General features: G+C 41.7%; 1 protein-coding gene across 1 annotated transcript in view; it reads left to right on the forward strand.

Moving 5' to 3' along the window:
• sema4gb (sema domain, immunoglobulin domain (Ig), transmembrane domain (TM) and short cytoplasmic domain, (semaphorin) 4Gb) overlaps window positions 1-15,539 on the forward strand; it is a 30,593-nt gene continuing 15,054 nt past the window's right edge. Inside the window, exons 1-5 of the mRNA XM_079334371.1 lie at window positions 1-277; window positions 13,525-13,673; window positions 14,014-14,076; window positions 14,352-14,450; window positions 14,546-14,639. Coding sequence (XP_079190497.1) covers window positions 133-277; window positions 13,525-13,673; window positions 14,014-14,076; window positions 14,352-14,450; window positions 14,546-14,639 — 550 coding nt within the window. The 5' untranslated portion in view covers window positions 1-132. The remainder of the gene's footprint in view (window positions 278-13,524; window positions 13,674-14,013; window positions 14,077-14,351; window positions 14,451-14,545; window positions 14,640-15,539) is intronic.

A 15,539-nucleotide genomic window follows, 5' to 3' on the forward strand; every position in this document is an offset into this window, starting at 1 on the left:
GGAGGATAATCAAAGAGTGCATCTGCAGGCTGCTGGCCTAAATACACTCACTTTTCCGACGCAGATTTGCGTGTGTTATAACAAACTGAGTGCAATTGAGGCTGCCCTTGGACTCCGGGGTGTGTGTTAAACATGGGAGACCAGAGGTCAGGCCGGCCCCTGCTGCTTCTGCTGCTGTTCCTCACGCTCCTCGCCAGGATGTCACAGCTGTGGGCCTTCCCCTTCAGCCCGTCCCTGGACCTTGATGTCACTCCCAGGACTACTGTCTTCCTGAAAGGTGAGGGGCAAGTAGCCTTTCTCTCAAACTTCTCAAACCATGAGATGAGGGGGGATAAAGTATATGAGAAATTGAAAGCTCTTACTTAACACCTGGAACTCTTCCATCCACTCAAAAGGCTTTATACGACTATCTCATTCATTTTCATTCATTTTGGGAAATGTAGTTCCAAAACAAGGTGATTTAATAGTCTCTCCAATACTTATAGGAATGTTAAAACTTCTGTTCCATACACAACCCATGCCATCAACACACACCTGACTATCCTTATTTGACGCTGCTCGGGCTCCTTTTCTCCCCTGCTCGTTAAAGAAGTGGCACAGTTTCAGTAAGTTGGCCCTGAAGACAGCTCCTACATGCAGAGTTATTAATCGTCTCTCTTAAGCCCTGTCCTAGATCACATAGCTCAGCAAACACTTCTAATGAAACAATAGACAGGAGGCCCTCATAAAGAGAGAACCTGGGTACAGTGGAAATGATTAGTGTCCGTGCAGAAAAATACTGCTGAATAGCTTTATTTTGGCACACAGTGAGTATTTACACACATCATCAGCACCTTGCTTCCTCTTCCTTACCATCCTCACCTTTACCCTCCCTCTCTCCTCGTTCCTCATCACTGCGGCAGAGGCTAACACTGCAGCTGCAGCGAGAAGGGAAACCCGGCACCGGCAGCCCGATCGCATGGCTATGCTCTAACCTCCACGCCACCTCTCTCCGATTCTCTTCAGCCCTCTGAGGGAGAGTATTATTAGAGGAGGGGGGGAGTGAACATGTTGGCAGCTGAGCTCTCCTGTGCAATGTCATAAGAGCTGTCGAGAGTGTTGCAGTGAGATGACGGTCTGGTGATTGGAGGATGTAATGCTCGATGCCCTGAATCACAATCACTCTCAGAAAGATGAGAATATCACAGAGGAGAAGCCACATTCTTGTGTTTGTTTGCTGCTTTACGTTGATCCAAATGTGAGGAGAATTGTTTCTAAAATTAATATTGGTTTGCAGACGACTGGAGAGAGTCATGCGAGTATTCTTCCTTCAGGGTTCAACTTTTGCACCGCAAAGAACAGATTTCGTTCATCTGTTGAGAATATTCAGAAAAGAGTGTAAACGGCAGACCCTGAAGCGCCAAGAAATACAAAAATAATGAATACAAAAATAATGAACATGGCACTGCTTCTAAAGATTCAATCCAACATATTTGCTCATTCTTCTCCCACATTCAGGCTCAGGGTGGGTAGTGCAAAGGAGGCTTTATAATGTTGTCTTTATGTGTTCAAAATTGGAAGTCATATAATTGGGTAGCAGCCATTTCAAGGCGTTATTTTATTCATTAGCATCATTAGCAACTGAAAAACCATGAAGAGAAAAAAGCTAGAGGGATATTTTCGCCTTTATATTTACTGCTTTGCTACTGTTAGACAATAGAAAATTGCATATAGCGACCCACTTACGGTACATTAAAGTATTACTAAAGGAAAGGTAAAAAAACATACTTTTTAAGTAAATGAATAAGCTAACAGTCATTTATCAGTTACCAGTACATTAAATGGGCCGGCATAAATAACTCATTAAGCTTCATTAAGTAAGTCTTTTTGTAAAACATACACAGATCTCATTGCCCTTTCTGAAAGCTGTCATCCCGCTGGCTATTTATTTACTCATCTCTGAGTCTCACTCTGCCTCGCATCATAAATCATAAATACTCTGCTTACTGTGGGCACTTTTCTGTGCCGCAGCCAGAGTCAGTCTCTCATCGCAGATTTCATCTTTCTCTTTGCCCTCCTAGAAAGTTGTCCTTGACCTACTTTCAAGCCATCAGGGGGAGGCGTTTGAGTGCATGTGAGAGTGCAGGGTGTGCACGTGTGTCAGCATGTGTTTCATCAGTCCTCATGTGTGTCTGAGTGCCACATGAGTTTATGTGTGTTGAGGACGGAGGGCTATTTGGGCGTGCATGTAGTCACATCATGTAAAATCTGCTCACGTGAATCCTCTGTCACTTTCCCTGTGGTGATGCATGTCACTTGACGGGGCATGCAGGGAGAAGACTTGTGTGCCTGCGTGTGCAGAAGTGTAAATAGAAAAAGAAATATGCTGTGGGAGACTCTGTGGGAGGATTTACGCTTCTCATCTGAGGTGAGGGGACGCTCTTTAATTTACAGTATGCTGTGCAGATGGCCTACGTGAGTGGGCGAGCAAGGACAAGATGTAGCAGAGGGAGCTGGGATTTATAAGACAGAAAATGACACAAGATCACTTTCTGTACCCTTTACCCGGAAAATCAAAGGTTTATAAGTTAAAAAAAAGAGAAAAGAAAAATAGAGCAAATTGCACATCATAAGACCTTGAATTGCAGACATTTTATTGTACTTTTTCATGAGTATTGATCATCTTAAGAGTCATATTACCTTTGGGGGTTGCACACAAATCGACATCTTGAAAAAAGCATGTTACTCTTGGACTGAAACTACTCTCCAAGTGGATGCTATAGACTGATAGACGCCTGATATGTCTGTGCAGTCTAACAATAACAGCAATTCAAATAATTTCTACAACAGCATTAAGGGAAGTTGCATCTGCCAAATGAAAGTTTAGCTAGTTACAGTACCTATAGTGCAGACTGCAGCCCTGAAACTTGTAGTAACTCCAGTTGAGCAAGAGAACCGAAGATGCTTAATCCTCAAGGATCTTGATTTTGGTTTAGTGTTAGGGGCGGGGTTATGCTAATAAGCCATAACACTGTCATTTGTTCCTAGCAAAAGAAAAAAAGAAAAAAAAGCCTGATGCTAAAAGTCATGAAAAGTGTTTTAAAGGTCTAAATCCATGAATCAGCAAATATATTTATAAGTCTTTTTAATTGTTTCCAGATACTTATTCCTGGTTTTGCTTTACATAGACTTGTAGTTCCTTAGGTCCTAAGTTCACCATTTTAATAATCTCTAAATATCTTTACCTTTAAATTGTTTCTCACATCCATAACAAGTAAGAACTGTGAGCAACAAAAAACCTTTTACCACAATAAATCCCCAAGAACATATGAACTGGAGAAAACATGATTGACCAAAACTTCTTCAGATGAAAGTTTGTAAATAGCGACTTTAGTCACTGCAGCTAAATTGTCAAGGAAAATAAGAATTGGTTGCAGGCAGCTCTACAATCCAGTTATGTTTAATAGTGATATTACATGATGACTCGACATTCCTGAAAAGTTTGTGTGTTTATCTCCCAGAGGTGGGATAAATGTCTGACTGTGCTCTGAACCCTGTCGTTTCCTGGGTACCTGCATCTGCTTTTTCTGTCTCTGCCACCAGACCTGAAGTAATGCAGTCGTGAAATATTGATGCACTGTAAGTTGTCTGTTGCTGCTGTGATAAGCTGAGATGGCGAAAGAGGTCTTTGTAGCCAGACAGTTTATGTGAGGGCGGGTAATTAACCCTGTCAAACTTGTAAATGAGCACCTTTCTTCATCCAGTATTGTAATTAGAGCAACAAGGACAAAAGTCGTTGGCAGTCGCCCGTTTACTCTGCAGCCAAGTCTATTATTGTCTTCACAGAAAGCTTTAGCAGCTGTGAATAAACACAGAAAACGTTGACTATTTACTCCCATTATACACTTGAATGCAGCTGGCTGAGATGTTAAAAGTATATTGCAGCTGTATGACAGCGTTAAGCTACATGGACACCATTTGTTGTTACTCTTTTTTTTTATTCCTCTCTGTGACACGTTTAATGCTTTGGATGCTTAAATCCACCGAGATCTCCTTGATGCTTTGATGTTGATGTGAATTTCTGACAGGATCTTCTTAGTAAAACTCTGATTAAGCTTCAAGCAAAACCAGAAATAACACAGGGAGTGTTTGTGTGTTGCATGTGAGGAGCTGGCTTCCTTTTCTGAGATGAAAGTCCTGTATGGCTTTCATCTCAATCTGCAGTCTCTCTGATTTAAAAACAAAAAAGTCTGTCGAAAGTTTTGGATCTGACACAGGCAAAGAAGAAGGTTTCGAGCTTGTGTCGTCATAAGACATTGGGGAAACAACAGACTGCTTTTTAAATGTGCTGCTTAGCAGGTGACCTCTCTTGAAGCGGCTGACATGAAGAGCTGAGTTCACATGTTTGACCATGAAGTTCCTTTTTTTTTTTCTAAAAACCACAAAATTACAGACAATGATTAGTCAATTTTCATTTTTGGATGAACTTTAAAGCTCCAGTGAGGAGTTTTTAATTGGTTATGAAACAAACTAAAATTTATATTTATGCTTCTTTATGATCGACAAAGGCGATGTGTCCATGAACCAGACCAGATTAACATTAGGACTCTTGATATCCACTTTAATAAATAACGATACTTGTGTGTTAGAGGTCTGATGAGTCTGAAATCATCCAAACTTCAGAATCCTGTGGATTGAATCAAATGTATTTGAGTGAAATAGATCCAAATCCAAAGAGACCTCTAACACCGGCAGCAGCTCAATGCACCACCAAGTGCCGAGCAGCTGCAGTCAGAGAGAATAACAGTTAATGTCATTTTCCCTGCGCCTCACAGTTCACACTCTGTCTGGTGTCAAAGAAACACCAGAAGGACTATGGGACCTTTTCATTGGCTCTGCCTTCAACAGAGGAAGTGGTTTCTGTAAAGCACCAACAAGGATGTCATGTCTGATTCACCAGACACTCTTAATTTATTTGGTACATTAGTGACAGTGGTAATTATTTACTTCAGAATCAAGTCCATGCACTTTCCTGTTGTTAATATTAAGTGTGTATAATTGCAAGGACTCCGCTGTTGCTGCAGACTCAGTTCCATGGTGACCAGTAACTTTGTTCTTAAAACTGCAGGTAAATGATGTCAAATTGGTTTGCTGAGTGTGGCTAAAGTTAGCACTGTCGCACCACCAGCCATCGGCCATTGATGCCTGTGCTGAGTGTTGTTACGCATTGCCTCCAGTGTTTGCTTATATGTCATTTTACCAGACTCAGCCTCCATACAAGATGTCGTCAGTCCACTTTTGTTGTTTTCAACCGGAAGAATAAGCCGAGTCGCTGCAGCTCCAGCCCCATCTAGTGGTGGGTGGCTACATGACAGCTTAGACACAACATTTAAACTGGCCACGCTGGCCTCTTCTGATTGGAATAAGAATAGTTATTCAGACCAACTTGTAATTCTCACAAACAACACTGACATTTTTGAATTGTTTAGTCGACTAATAACACACATATCCCAAATGTGAACACATTTTAACACAAGATAGACATTTTTAGAGCTAAAATGACATATATATATGTATATATATATATATATATATATATATATATATATATATATATAACAATGTGAATAATAATGAGTAAATGCCTCTTTGCTCTGACTTCTTTTCACTCTGTTTTTCAGATATACACGAAGGGACCAAGTTGTGTGTATCATTGCTTATATAATACACATTAATGTCGGCTGACTCAAAAGTCTGATAAAGACGTGAAGAGATGCTTATATAATGCAAACAGAGTTGACAACAACTGACAGTTCTGATCCTGTCCGAAGAAGTTAAGTCAGTCTCTCCTCCAAGCATTTGTTCCCAAATCTTTTCATAAGCACGTGCCAGTGTTCATGCGTGCGTCACACGGTCTCTATACCGCGTCCAGTGATCAGTGAGTCACACAGGAAGTCACACATTCTAATGAATGTGGTATGAAGACACACACACACACACACACACACACACACACACACACACACACACACACACACACACACACACACACACACACACAGGATTTACTGTCATCTTGAACACACACACAGAGGATCTCTGGTGTCTGAGCGTGTGTGTACACATTCTGGATGCACCACCTGTGACGGCTCAATGTTGAGACCAAGTCACACACACACACACACACACACACACACACTCACACACACACACACACACACACACACACACACACACACATACTCACACACACAATCACAGATCCTCTTAGTCATTGACAGTGATGTCTTCACTCAGGAGACAGATGAAGGATGAAATAGGTGTGAAGCCTGTGTGAAGTGTGTGTGTGCGTGTGTAGGTGTGTGTGTGTGTGTGCGTGCAGGAGCCCTTTGGAAAACCTGACAGATGTTTCTGAGGGGACTTGTTCTGACCTTTTCTCTTCATTGAGTGATGAGCGATGTACTCTGATGCATGCACACAAAAACGGTCTGCAGACATGAAGGCACACTTACGCACACAGAGTCAGGACGCACGTGCATGCAGGATGAAAACAGTAAATAGAAAACAGTCTGCAGGCTGAGAGGCTTCTGGCACTCCTCAGCGCTCTGTTGACTCTCCTCATTGATTATGCAGCAAAGCACAAGGTACAGTGTGTGTCTTTGTGTGTGTCTGTATTTGGATATCAAATAATGGCTTCAGGGAGGAGTAGGTCAACATCAACATTGCAAAACAATTCATGACCATGCTAATGCTGATAGCAGCTTTTTTCAGTTTCTTGGTTTTGTTTCTGTCTTTACATTTTTTATTAAACAACTAGAAAAAGGGAGTTATTTGATTCTCCAAATAAATGTTGAACTTGCCAGTTGAAGGTGGGATATTTAGGCCTGTGTTATGCCGCCTCGTGTGCATTTCGACGTGTAACACATGCAGGGAAAATGTTCGTTCCGTCCTTGAGCCAGCAGCATCAGAGGTGGCAACACATGGGCAAGAAGGCGGAAACATATAACGACAGAGCTGCCAGGGCAAATCAGCGCTGTGTGTGTGTGTGTGTGTGTGTGTGAAGCTCCTGCTGTGTGTTTAAACAGCGTGTTTTGCTCGTTCTGCAATGCTGTCCCGTAACGTAAAATCACACAGTTGGGCACCAATATTACACCTTCATGGATGCAATATACAAAATAGAAATGTTTGACCAGACTACTTTGTTACAGCATGGTTGTGGACTTGTGCAGCTTTTTTGATTGGCTTATTATGAGGAACATTAAACACCAACATGGTGATAAAATGACTGCTAGCATAGCTTCAAGAGCAGGTGCATCACGGAGGAGAGACATAAAAATGATCTGAGTTGGATGGAAAATTATTAAATCAAATCTGATGAAGGAGTGAAACGTCACATGTGGCATTTTTCCCGTTAAATTTATTTGCTTAGCAGCTTCTGGTACGGCGACGTATTTCTATATTTCTAAAATGAATAGATGACCCTGAGAGCAGGATGAGTCAGCAACCTTTTTACATGTTTTCCAGGAAAAAACTTTTCAGGGTTTTTTTAAGGCCTGTTTTTGACCAACAGGTGACGATGCACGACCGTTGTCATAAAAAAGCGGTGCCATTTTTGGTCATCAACCATATAGATATACGGATTATTTCTGATATTGGAGATTGTATGAAATGTGATTCACATGTATTTGTGCTTTCTATAGTAAGAAGAAAGCCCTTCTTTCCATGAGAGTGTGTATGTGTATGTGTGTGAGTGTGTATATAAGTGTGTATTGTTGTGCATGCAAGCAAGCAGGTAAAGAACAGACCAATTTATTTTCTTATTTTCTTTACAAATAGCTGAATCATTGGCCTTGAAGCACAGCTGTGATTGCATTCATTTTCAGACCGAAGCGAACAAACCTTTTGCGTCAGGTGTTGTTAGATTAGCCGACAAGTCAGCGTTCCCGGCCACAAACAGTCCCAACATGCCAGGTCTGAGACCAAGGTCGCTGCTCCTCTGCTGCCTTGGTGGCCGGGGACATTTTGTACATCACTGTGGTCCTTCTCATTGGCATGTTATATCATGCGGACACTATTTTTATTAGATTGAAACCAAGGCTTTCACTCACTCTTGAATGAGTCATGAGTAGTGGGCTCTTTATGTCGCCTTGGGCTGCCATTGTGTTTGTATAACCTCGCTCTCTGAGAACATGCCACATTTCTTCATATATAGATGGAGTGACTTTATCTATTTTTATGTCAATAAAAGCTCTAAGTATAGATTCACTATAGCTTATTTGAGGATTTTTTTTATGTGGATGCCTTTCATGTATCCATACCTGTGTGTTAGATGGAGCTCCGTGCTGCGTGACTCTCAGCTGGAGCCCCCAGCCTTCAGATGAATCCCGCCCCCCCCCCCCCCCCCCCCCCCCCCCCCCCCGCTGGCGTGTCCCGACCTTTGGCTGTGTCTGAGGAGTTGTTTGTTGGTCACTCAAATCTGAGACTGACTGGATATGAGAAATAAAATGTGACAGTCTCACGGTCTTCTTCTTCTCTGGTTTTCATTGAGAGTTACACAAGCTTTAGTTTGTTTCTGTCACTGCCGGGTGAAAGCAGCCGTCATAGTTCTTGGAAAGTTTAGCTCACTGGTAATTGATTTTAACTGTAACATCTTTCACATTGGCCAAATGTTGTTTTTGGTTCCGGAAGCTACTGAACCAACATTGTGTTCACATCGATGCAACATAAAAAACATGTATTCGTATATGATGGATGGGATGACAAAATTCACACTTATGGCCTTAAAGTAAATGTTTTGGAGACTGATTAGGTTAAAATGCTGCGTAAGTTAAATGCTCTAAAAACGTGCTGAGTTTAATGTTTTGTGACTTTTTTTTTGGAGGATTTTCTCAGCCGTGAGCAGCTGTGTAATCCACACTGTCATTCTTCCCAACTGTCATTCATAACCAGACACACAGGCATGACTGGGCAAAGATGATAACAACTTGATTATTGACCTGTGAGAGAGTGAACACGGGGGTCTGACTGTCATTGATAGAAGCAGTAAGAAAAAACTCTCGCTGGCAGGAAGGTGGGCGGACAGAGAGACCACAGTGTGATTCAGTCTCTACCGGGTCTGGAGAGTTGACAGGCGCTCACCCAGCGCGTCCATGTGACTGTCAGACAAGCATGTCGACATGTGGGGGAGGAAAACGCCTCCCATGTGATGTTTAGGGAAGCTCTGAAACATTTTTCATCATGTTGTCATTACGCAAGTCCAACCGCCGCCGGGAGACACGCTGTCACCCTCATTACCATCACGGTCATTGTGAATTATTGCAGTGAGAACATTAGTCATGCTTAGGTTCAGATAGTGGAGGTGAGTCAAAGCCTTCAGGAGTGTGTTTGAATTCTTGTAACTTTTGTTTCGGTTACTCAGGGAGTCCAGTCGATTGTTTCACTCGTTTGACAACATTTTCGGACGGTCTTTAGTTTTGTCTCAAAAATTAAACTACAAGTATTCAACCTGACATAATCTGACAGAAATTGTAAAATAGTCTATGTCTAAATATTTTGGCTTTACCACCAGGCGGCTGTTTCTCTGTCCATCTTCTGATACAGTCTTTGTGAAAATTGGAATAGTAACATACAAAAGGCTCGAGAACTTGAAAAAATGATGCCTTTGATGACAAAACTCTTTGCCTTGGATAAACATACTGAGCTGGAAGAAGCTGGATTTGAGGAAAATGTAAACCTACCTATTTCGTCATGTTGCCTTTTTACATATAGGGCTTTCACACTCGCAGAAAACTCCTCAAAAACTCCTGATAGTTTCAGGATGAGCTGTACGTGCTGGATTTTTCGCACAGACTTCACCTGGAGTTTCTTCCGCCAGACTCAAAGTATTTTATGCTGCAGCAAGTCCGAGTGTGTTGATGTGAGAACGCAGCAGGATATTCTCCGGAGAATTCACCTCGAGCCAATAGGAGTGGGGAATGACATTTGCTGCACGGTGCATAGAGTGTGTTCATGCGACCGCTACGACCTCCATGATTCAATCTATTTATTCCTTTTCTGTTCGTCTCTTGCTGATATCCGGAGCGGTCCTCCTGAAATTACATGGATATTTTCAGGAGTGTATATTTTTGAAAACGGCTTTTTTAACTGATTTGAAGGGGAACTCCTTTTTATGAACCATGGACTGTGAAATAAAACCATAGATCAGCTTGCCCTGTTTGATATTCTTAAAACCCTGTGATCCTCTTGCCCTCCCAGCTGCTCTGCACTCTTCTCGCTCCATCAGAACTAAAACGAACAGGAGAGCAGATTAACAAGGACAAGCGAGGAGGCCTCCTTTACACCACAGTAAATCGATCGGTGTGGGACACATATAGGATGTCTTATTACAGAGAGCTGGCACACGCTGCCTTGTGTTCACAACGGAAATAAAAGTACAATCAAGGGAGGATGTGTGGCGATTAATACGCCCATCTGCTCCCTGCTGACTCATTTTCTCTAGCGAAACACTGATGATGCCGTTTATTCCTTCTGCATCAGTGATTGTTTTCTATTATCAGACAGTTGAATTGAACTTTGAGAGCAAATACAGCTCTGCAAACTTTTTTCTTCACAGATGCTCGAGACCCACAGAAAAAAAACAAAAAACACTGCCCTCATTTTTATTGTCTCACAGCAGCAGAGCAAGCTGCCCCCGTTTCTGCTTTCTGCTGCTACATCCGACTGTGAGTGTTCGAATGTTTGTCTTCAGTTTGATATTTTCAGACAGATAAATAATCATTAAAAGATCTGGAAAAAAAACATCAAACACAAACACTTTTACTGTCATGTTATACTACACATTGGCATAGCTAACCCTAATTTGCTCCACTAACTGACTGAAACTCCATCACACACACACACACACACACACACACACACACACACACACACATACAGCGGCAGTGATGATGCCGTGGCAGCACTGCTGATGTGATTTGGCATTACTGGGCCACGGCTCAGTGCTGAATGCCCTCAAATTTTGCCTCCCGTGTGCCCCCGTCCCCACTTTCCGAGCAAACACTCCAGCGACCCCCCCGTCTCCCTGGCGTGTTGTCGAGTTTCACCCTCATGCAGTCACGCTAAGCATGCTCACTTTGGGGTGTGTGGATTTTCATGCAAGTGTAAAGTCAAGATAAAAAGCTTTTATACAAATCTGTTCAAACATCTGTTTGGATCTGTTAATACACTTCACCGCCCTGCATTTTTTTATGGTTTACAAATGGTACTTTGGTTTTAATCACCAAAACTACACTTATTTAAATATCTTAGATTACACATTATTGACATAGAGAAACATTTCTTTTTCACAAACTGGTTATTTTCATGAATTTGTGAACATCTAACATGTAAACGTGCTTCTTTTTTTAACACGAGAAGCACTAAAAGAACGTCTCTCCAAAGAAAGTACAAAAAAATGTCCTAAAGTGAAATTGACTATTGTTCGTCTGTAAAGTGAAAAGGAATGAAAGCTGAGAAGAGCTGTGGTAACAACTGTTAGTTTGATTATTTTATTATCACCTTCTGAGGTTAAAGCTTGTTTTCTTCGGATGTGGTTGCATTTTTAAAACAAGCTCTGCAAGAGAAAAGGAAGTTTTATTCCTGAGATCATTCTATATGATGAGACGTCGATAATGTGGAAGGATTCGTATTAGAAAAAGTCATTCAATCATAGTCTAATAATTCATGATCCTACTATTTCAATCTTGGATGGATGAATAGACTTTATTAATGCTTTGAGGTAAATTGCACCGATCATTGTGAGATATAAAAACATGAAGTGACCACTCCACATACAACGGTGGCGTTTAAACTTTTACACTAATGTGTCCTGACAGCCAATAAGAACACATAATGAAAAACCATCACAGACTTCACAGACACACAGAGCTGCTCCACCAGCGCCATCATGCTTCTTATCTTCAGTAAGGAAAGACAAAATTGATTATTCATTTGACCTTCAAGAATGATATTTTAGGGGCTTTTTATGTTTTTATTCAGAGATAGGACAGTGGATACTGGGTCAAGTCAGAAATTGTGGAGAGAGAGAGGGGGGGGGTGTGGGGGGGTGACATGGAAAAAGATCCAAAGGTTGGATCTGAAACCTGGACCACCTGTTTGGAGGACTATAGCCTGTGTACATGGAGCGCTAACCACGAGGCTTCAGGCGCCCCAATTATTCATTTTACAAATTAATGAGAATGTTAAAATTGTTTTTTTTTTTTGGCAATTAGACCCCATTGAGACATCTTCATGAATTCATAATGAGTACTAAAGCTCAGAGCAGAAAAAGGATCTTCCCCTGACGGAGTCGAGACGCCGGTGGGGAAGGGATTGAAGCAGGGCGGGATGAGGGGTGGACAGAAACATGGACACTGGTGGTGAGAAGGATTGGGAGGCGACTTGGGGTGGAGGAGGGTCGCAGCGATCCACAAAGAAATGACAACCTGACAGCAGAGAGGAGTACAGATTGAACGTTTGACAGCAGCAGGATGATTGGTTGATTAACGTCACGCCACATCTGTGGTTCAAACGAAAAGAAAAGTGCAAACGCCCATAAACACTGAATAAATCACTGAATAAGAAAACTCGACACAGTCTTCTTGCTTAATTTCACACTGAGTTTAATTTGCTACAACAAGCCGTTTATGCATGCTATCGCTGATAAGTATTCCAAATGATAAAAAACACTGTTTTCTCATGATAATGGGTTTCAATAATTTAATTATTACAAGATAATAAAATAATTAACTCGCAATCTCACGATAAACGCATTAAAAATTAGCACAAGCGCTCCCAGTCTCTGCTTCTGTATCAGGACTCAGGAGACTTTGCAAGAGTCAGATTTCCAATTAACTTTAACTTCAGGAAGCTCAGGAAGAAAAAAAAAAAACCTCTGGCTTCAGGTGTGACAGCGGGGACAACTCGCCAAGCACACATCGTTCACACACTTTTTTCCCGTAACTCACACAAACCCAAAAACAGGGATGTAAAAATAGTGTGCTGTCTTCGAGAAGATATAATAATATTGAATACGTAATGAAACAATGAGCACTGAGGCAACACAAGTTTATTTATAAAGCACATTTCAACATCGAGGCGATTTAAACATCAGAAGCACGTCACTGACGTCTGCAGCGTCCCACAGCTGGTCTGCCCTCCGAGTCTGCCTTCTCACTGTAAACAATAGGACAGAAAGCCCGAGCCCTTCCAGAGAGGGGGCGTGGTCAGACACAGCTCATTTACATATTTAAAGATACAGACACAGAAACAGCCTGTTCTGAGCAGGGCTGAAATAGAGGGGTTTATAGACATGATCAAATACAGGATCAGAGTGGATTTACCGCAAGAAACTTCACACACATGTTTCGGAGACCTCTGAGACTTATTTTAATTGGTTAAAAAGCAGGATAATATGGGACCTGTAATATTTAACATGGCGTAGACGTAGAGCTTTATCTGATGCATAAGCAGTTCGAATTATTGATTATTATTTGTGGGTTTCTGCAGGTCTGTTGGGCAGCAACCGTTTCTCCGGCACTTCCCAAAACTACAGCACCCTGCTGCTGGAGGAGGAGGCCGGACTGCTGTACGTGGGAGGAAGAGGAGCTCTGTACGCGCTCAACACCTCCGACATCTCCGCACCTGCAAACCTCACAGTGAGTGTCAAGTAATAATGACGACACGGCAAACCGGATTTCACAAGTTTTCACTCGTTTCCCCGAGTGTTAAAAGAGGACAAACTAATAATAGCCCTGAGCAGATTGAACAAATCCCATTGTGTCACTCCAGTTTTTATGGATATCAGATTAAATGCAGCAGGCGTTTATTCATGGGTTACTGAAGAGTCACTGAACACAGCGATGCAGCCAGAATACACACACTTGTTTTTGTCTTTGCCTCTTCCTCTCCTCTACATTGATCTCTCTAGTTATTTATGTTTCCTCTCTATTTATTGAGCAAACTGAGTCATCCTTATTAACCCCCCATTGTGTGCAGATTGATTGGGATGCTTCCCCCGAGCAGAAGAAACAGTGTCTCAACAAAGGAAGAGACAACAAGGTACATGAGCCATTTTTTTTATACAAGTCCGTGATTTATTGAGATAACGTTGGAGACAAAAATACTTGTGAATTTAAAGCGCCATTTGTTTTTGAAATAAGTCAGTTTCCTACCCTTTTCACTGCTTTTCTTTTCCTTATATGAAGACAAATATTGCACTAATTCTCTAAATACTGGCTTGATGTAGATCCTGAACACTGACTGGCCCGAGTTCTCTTCACCTTTTTCTGATTGTGGAGCCAGAAATAACCGGTTTTCTTTGTGCTTCTCTGCAGACAGAGTGTTACAATCACATCCGTTTCCTGCAGCGGTACAATGAGACTCACCTGTACGCCTGCGGGACAAACGCCTTCAGACCTCTTTGTGCTTATATTGTAAGAGCTCCTGCGATTTCACTGCAGCAGCTTTCTGACTGGTCTGGAATTATAATGACATGATCAAGTGTGCTTCTCTTTTCTCTCGGTGTCAGGATGCAGAGCGTTTCAGCTTCTCCTCAGGCTTTGAGGAGGGCAGAGACAGGTGTCCTTATGACCCAGCTAAGGGATACACGGGCCTCCTCGTAGGTATGTTTCACATTTAATCTGTATTTTATGCATCTTGTGTGTGTGTCGAAAGTTTGTCTTTGCTAGGTAAAATCAGCAAATAAAGCCTCCAGAGATCAGCCACCAAACTAAAAGGGAAAACTTTTTAACGCTCAAATCTTTAAGAGGCTAAAAGTTAGCATCACAAATGTCAATCTTAACGTGAATTAAAAGCCAGGTATGTCTCGATGTTCACAAGGAGACCGTCTACAGATCGGGAGCAGCTACCGTGAACGCTGTGCCGACTCTAGTTTGGATCTTGGAACATTTTAAAACATCGGTTGTGTTGATTTTAGCAGATGTTGCTGCAACAGCTCAGACAAGGTATGAGGCGCCAACCTGTGTAAAGTTTAAAAAAAAAAAAAAACAAGATGTAAAATCTTAATCTGGATCCTGAAACTGACAGGAAGTCAGTGAAGAAAGGTTTGTTGTCATACAGGTCACAGCATATCCAGAGGGGCTGCTTGAGATGCTAACAAACACAACAGTGATATAATGTTGAAATAAAGTGAATATGTAAACCAAATGCACCAGCTGTCACATGATTCTGTAAAAACATTTGGTAATCAGCTGCAAACTGAAAATGCAGCTCAAACTATAAAAAAACATGTCATTCAGTTTGCAGGTACTTGACAAACTAAGTGTAGTTTTGTTTCGAGCAGATCTCGGGGGCGAGAGGGGGCTCAAGGATTTCTCTGCTTTGATGTTGTTAAAATTGGATTTGAACATATTAACTAAAATTGTGATAACACACTAGTTTATACAAAGGTCTTCAGGTTGGGTGTAGAGGACAAGCAAAGTTGACATATTTCTGTGGGTATTTTTGTCTAAATAGACATCATATATTTTAAACAGATCGATCAATAATATAAAAGAAAAGGA

Source organism: Symphodus melops (assembly GCF_947650265.1).
Source record: "Symphodus melops genome assembly, chromosome: 21".
Lineage (NCBI taxonomy): Eukaryota > Metazoa > Chordata > Actinopteri > Labriformes > Labridae > Symphodus > Symphodus melops.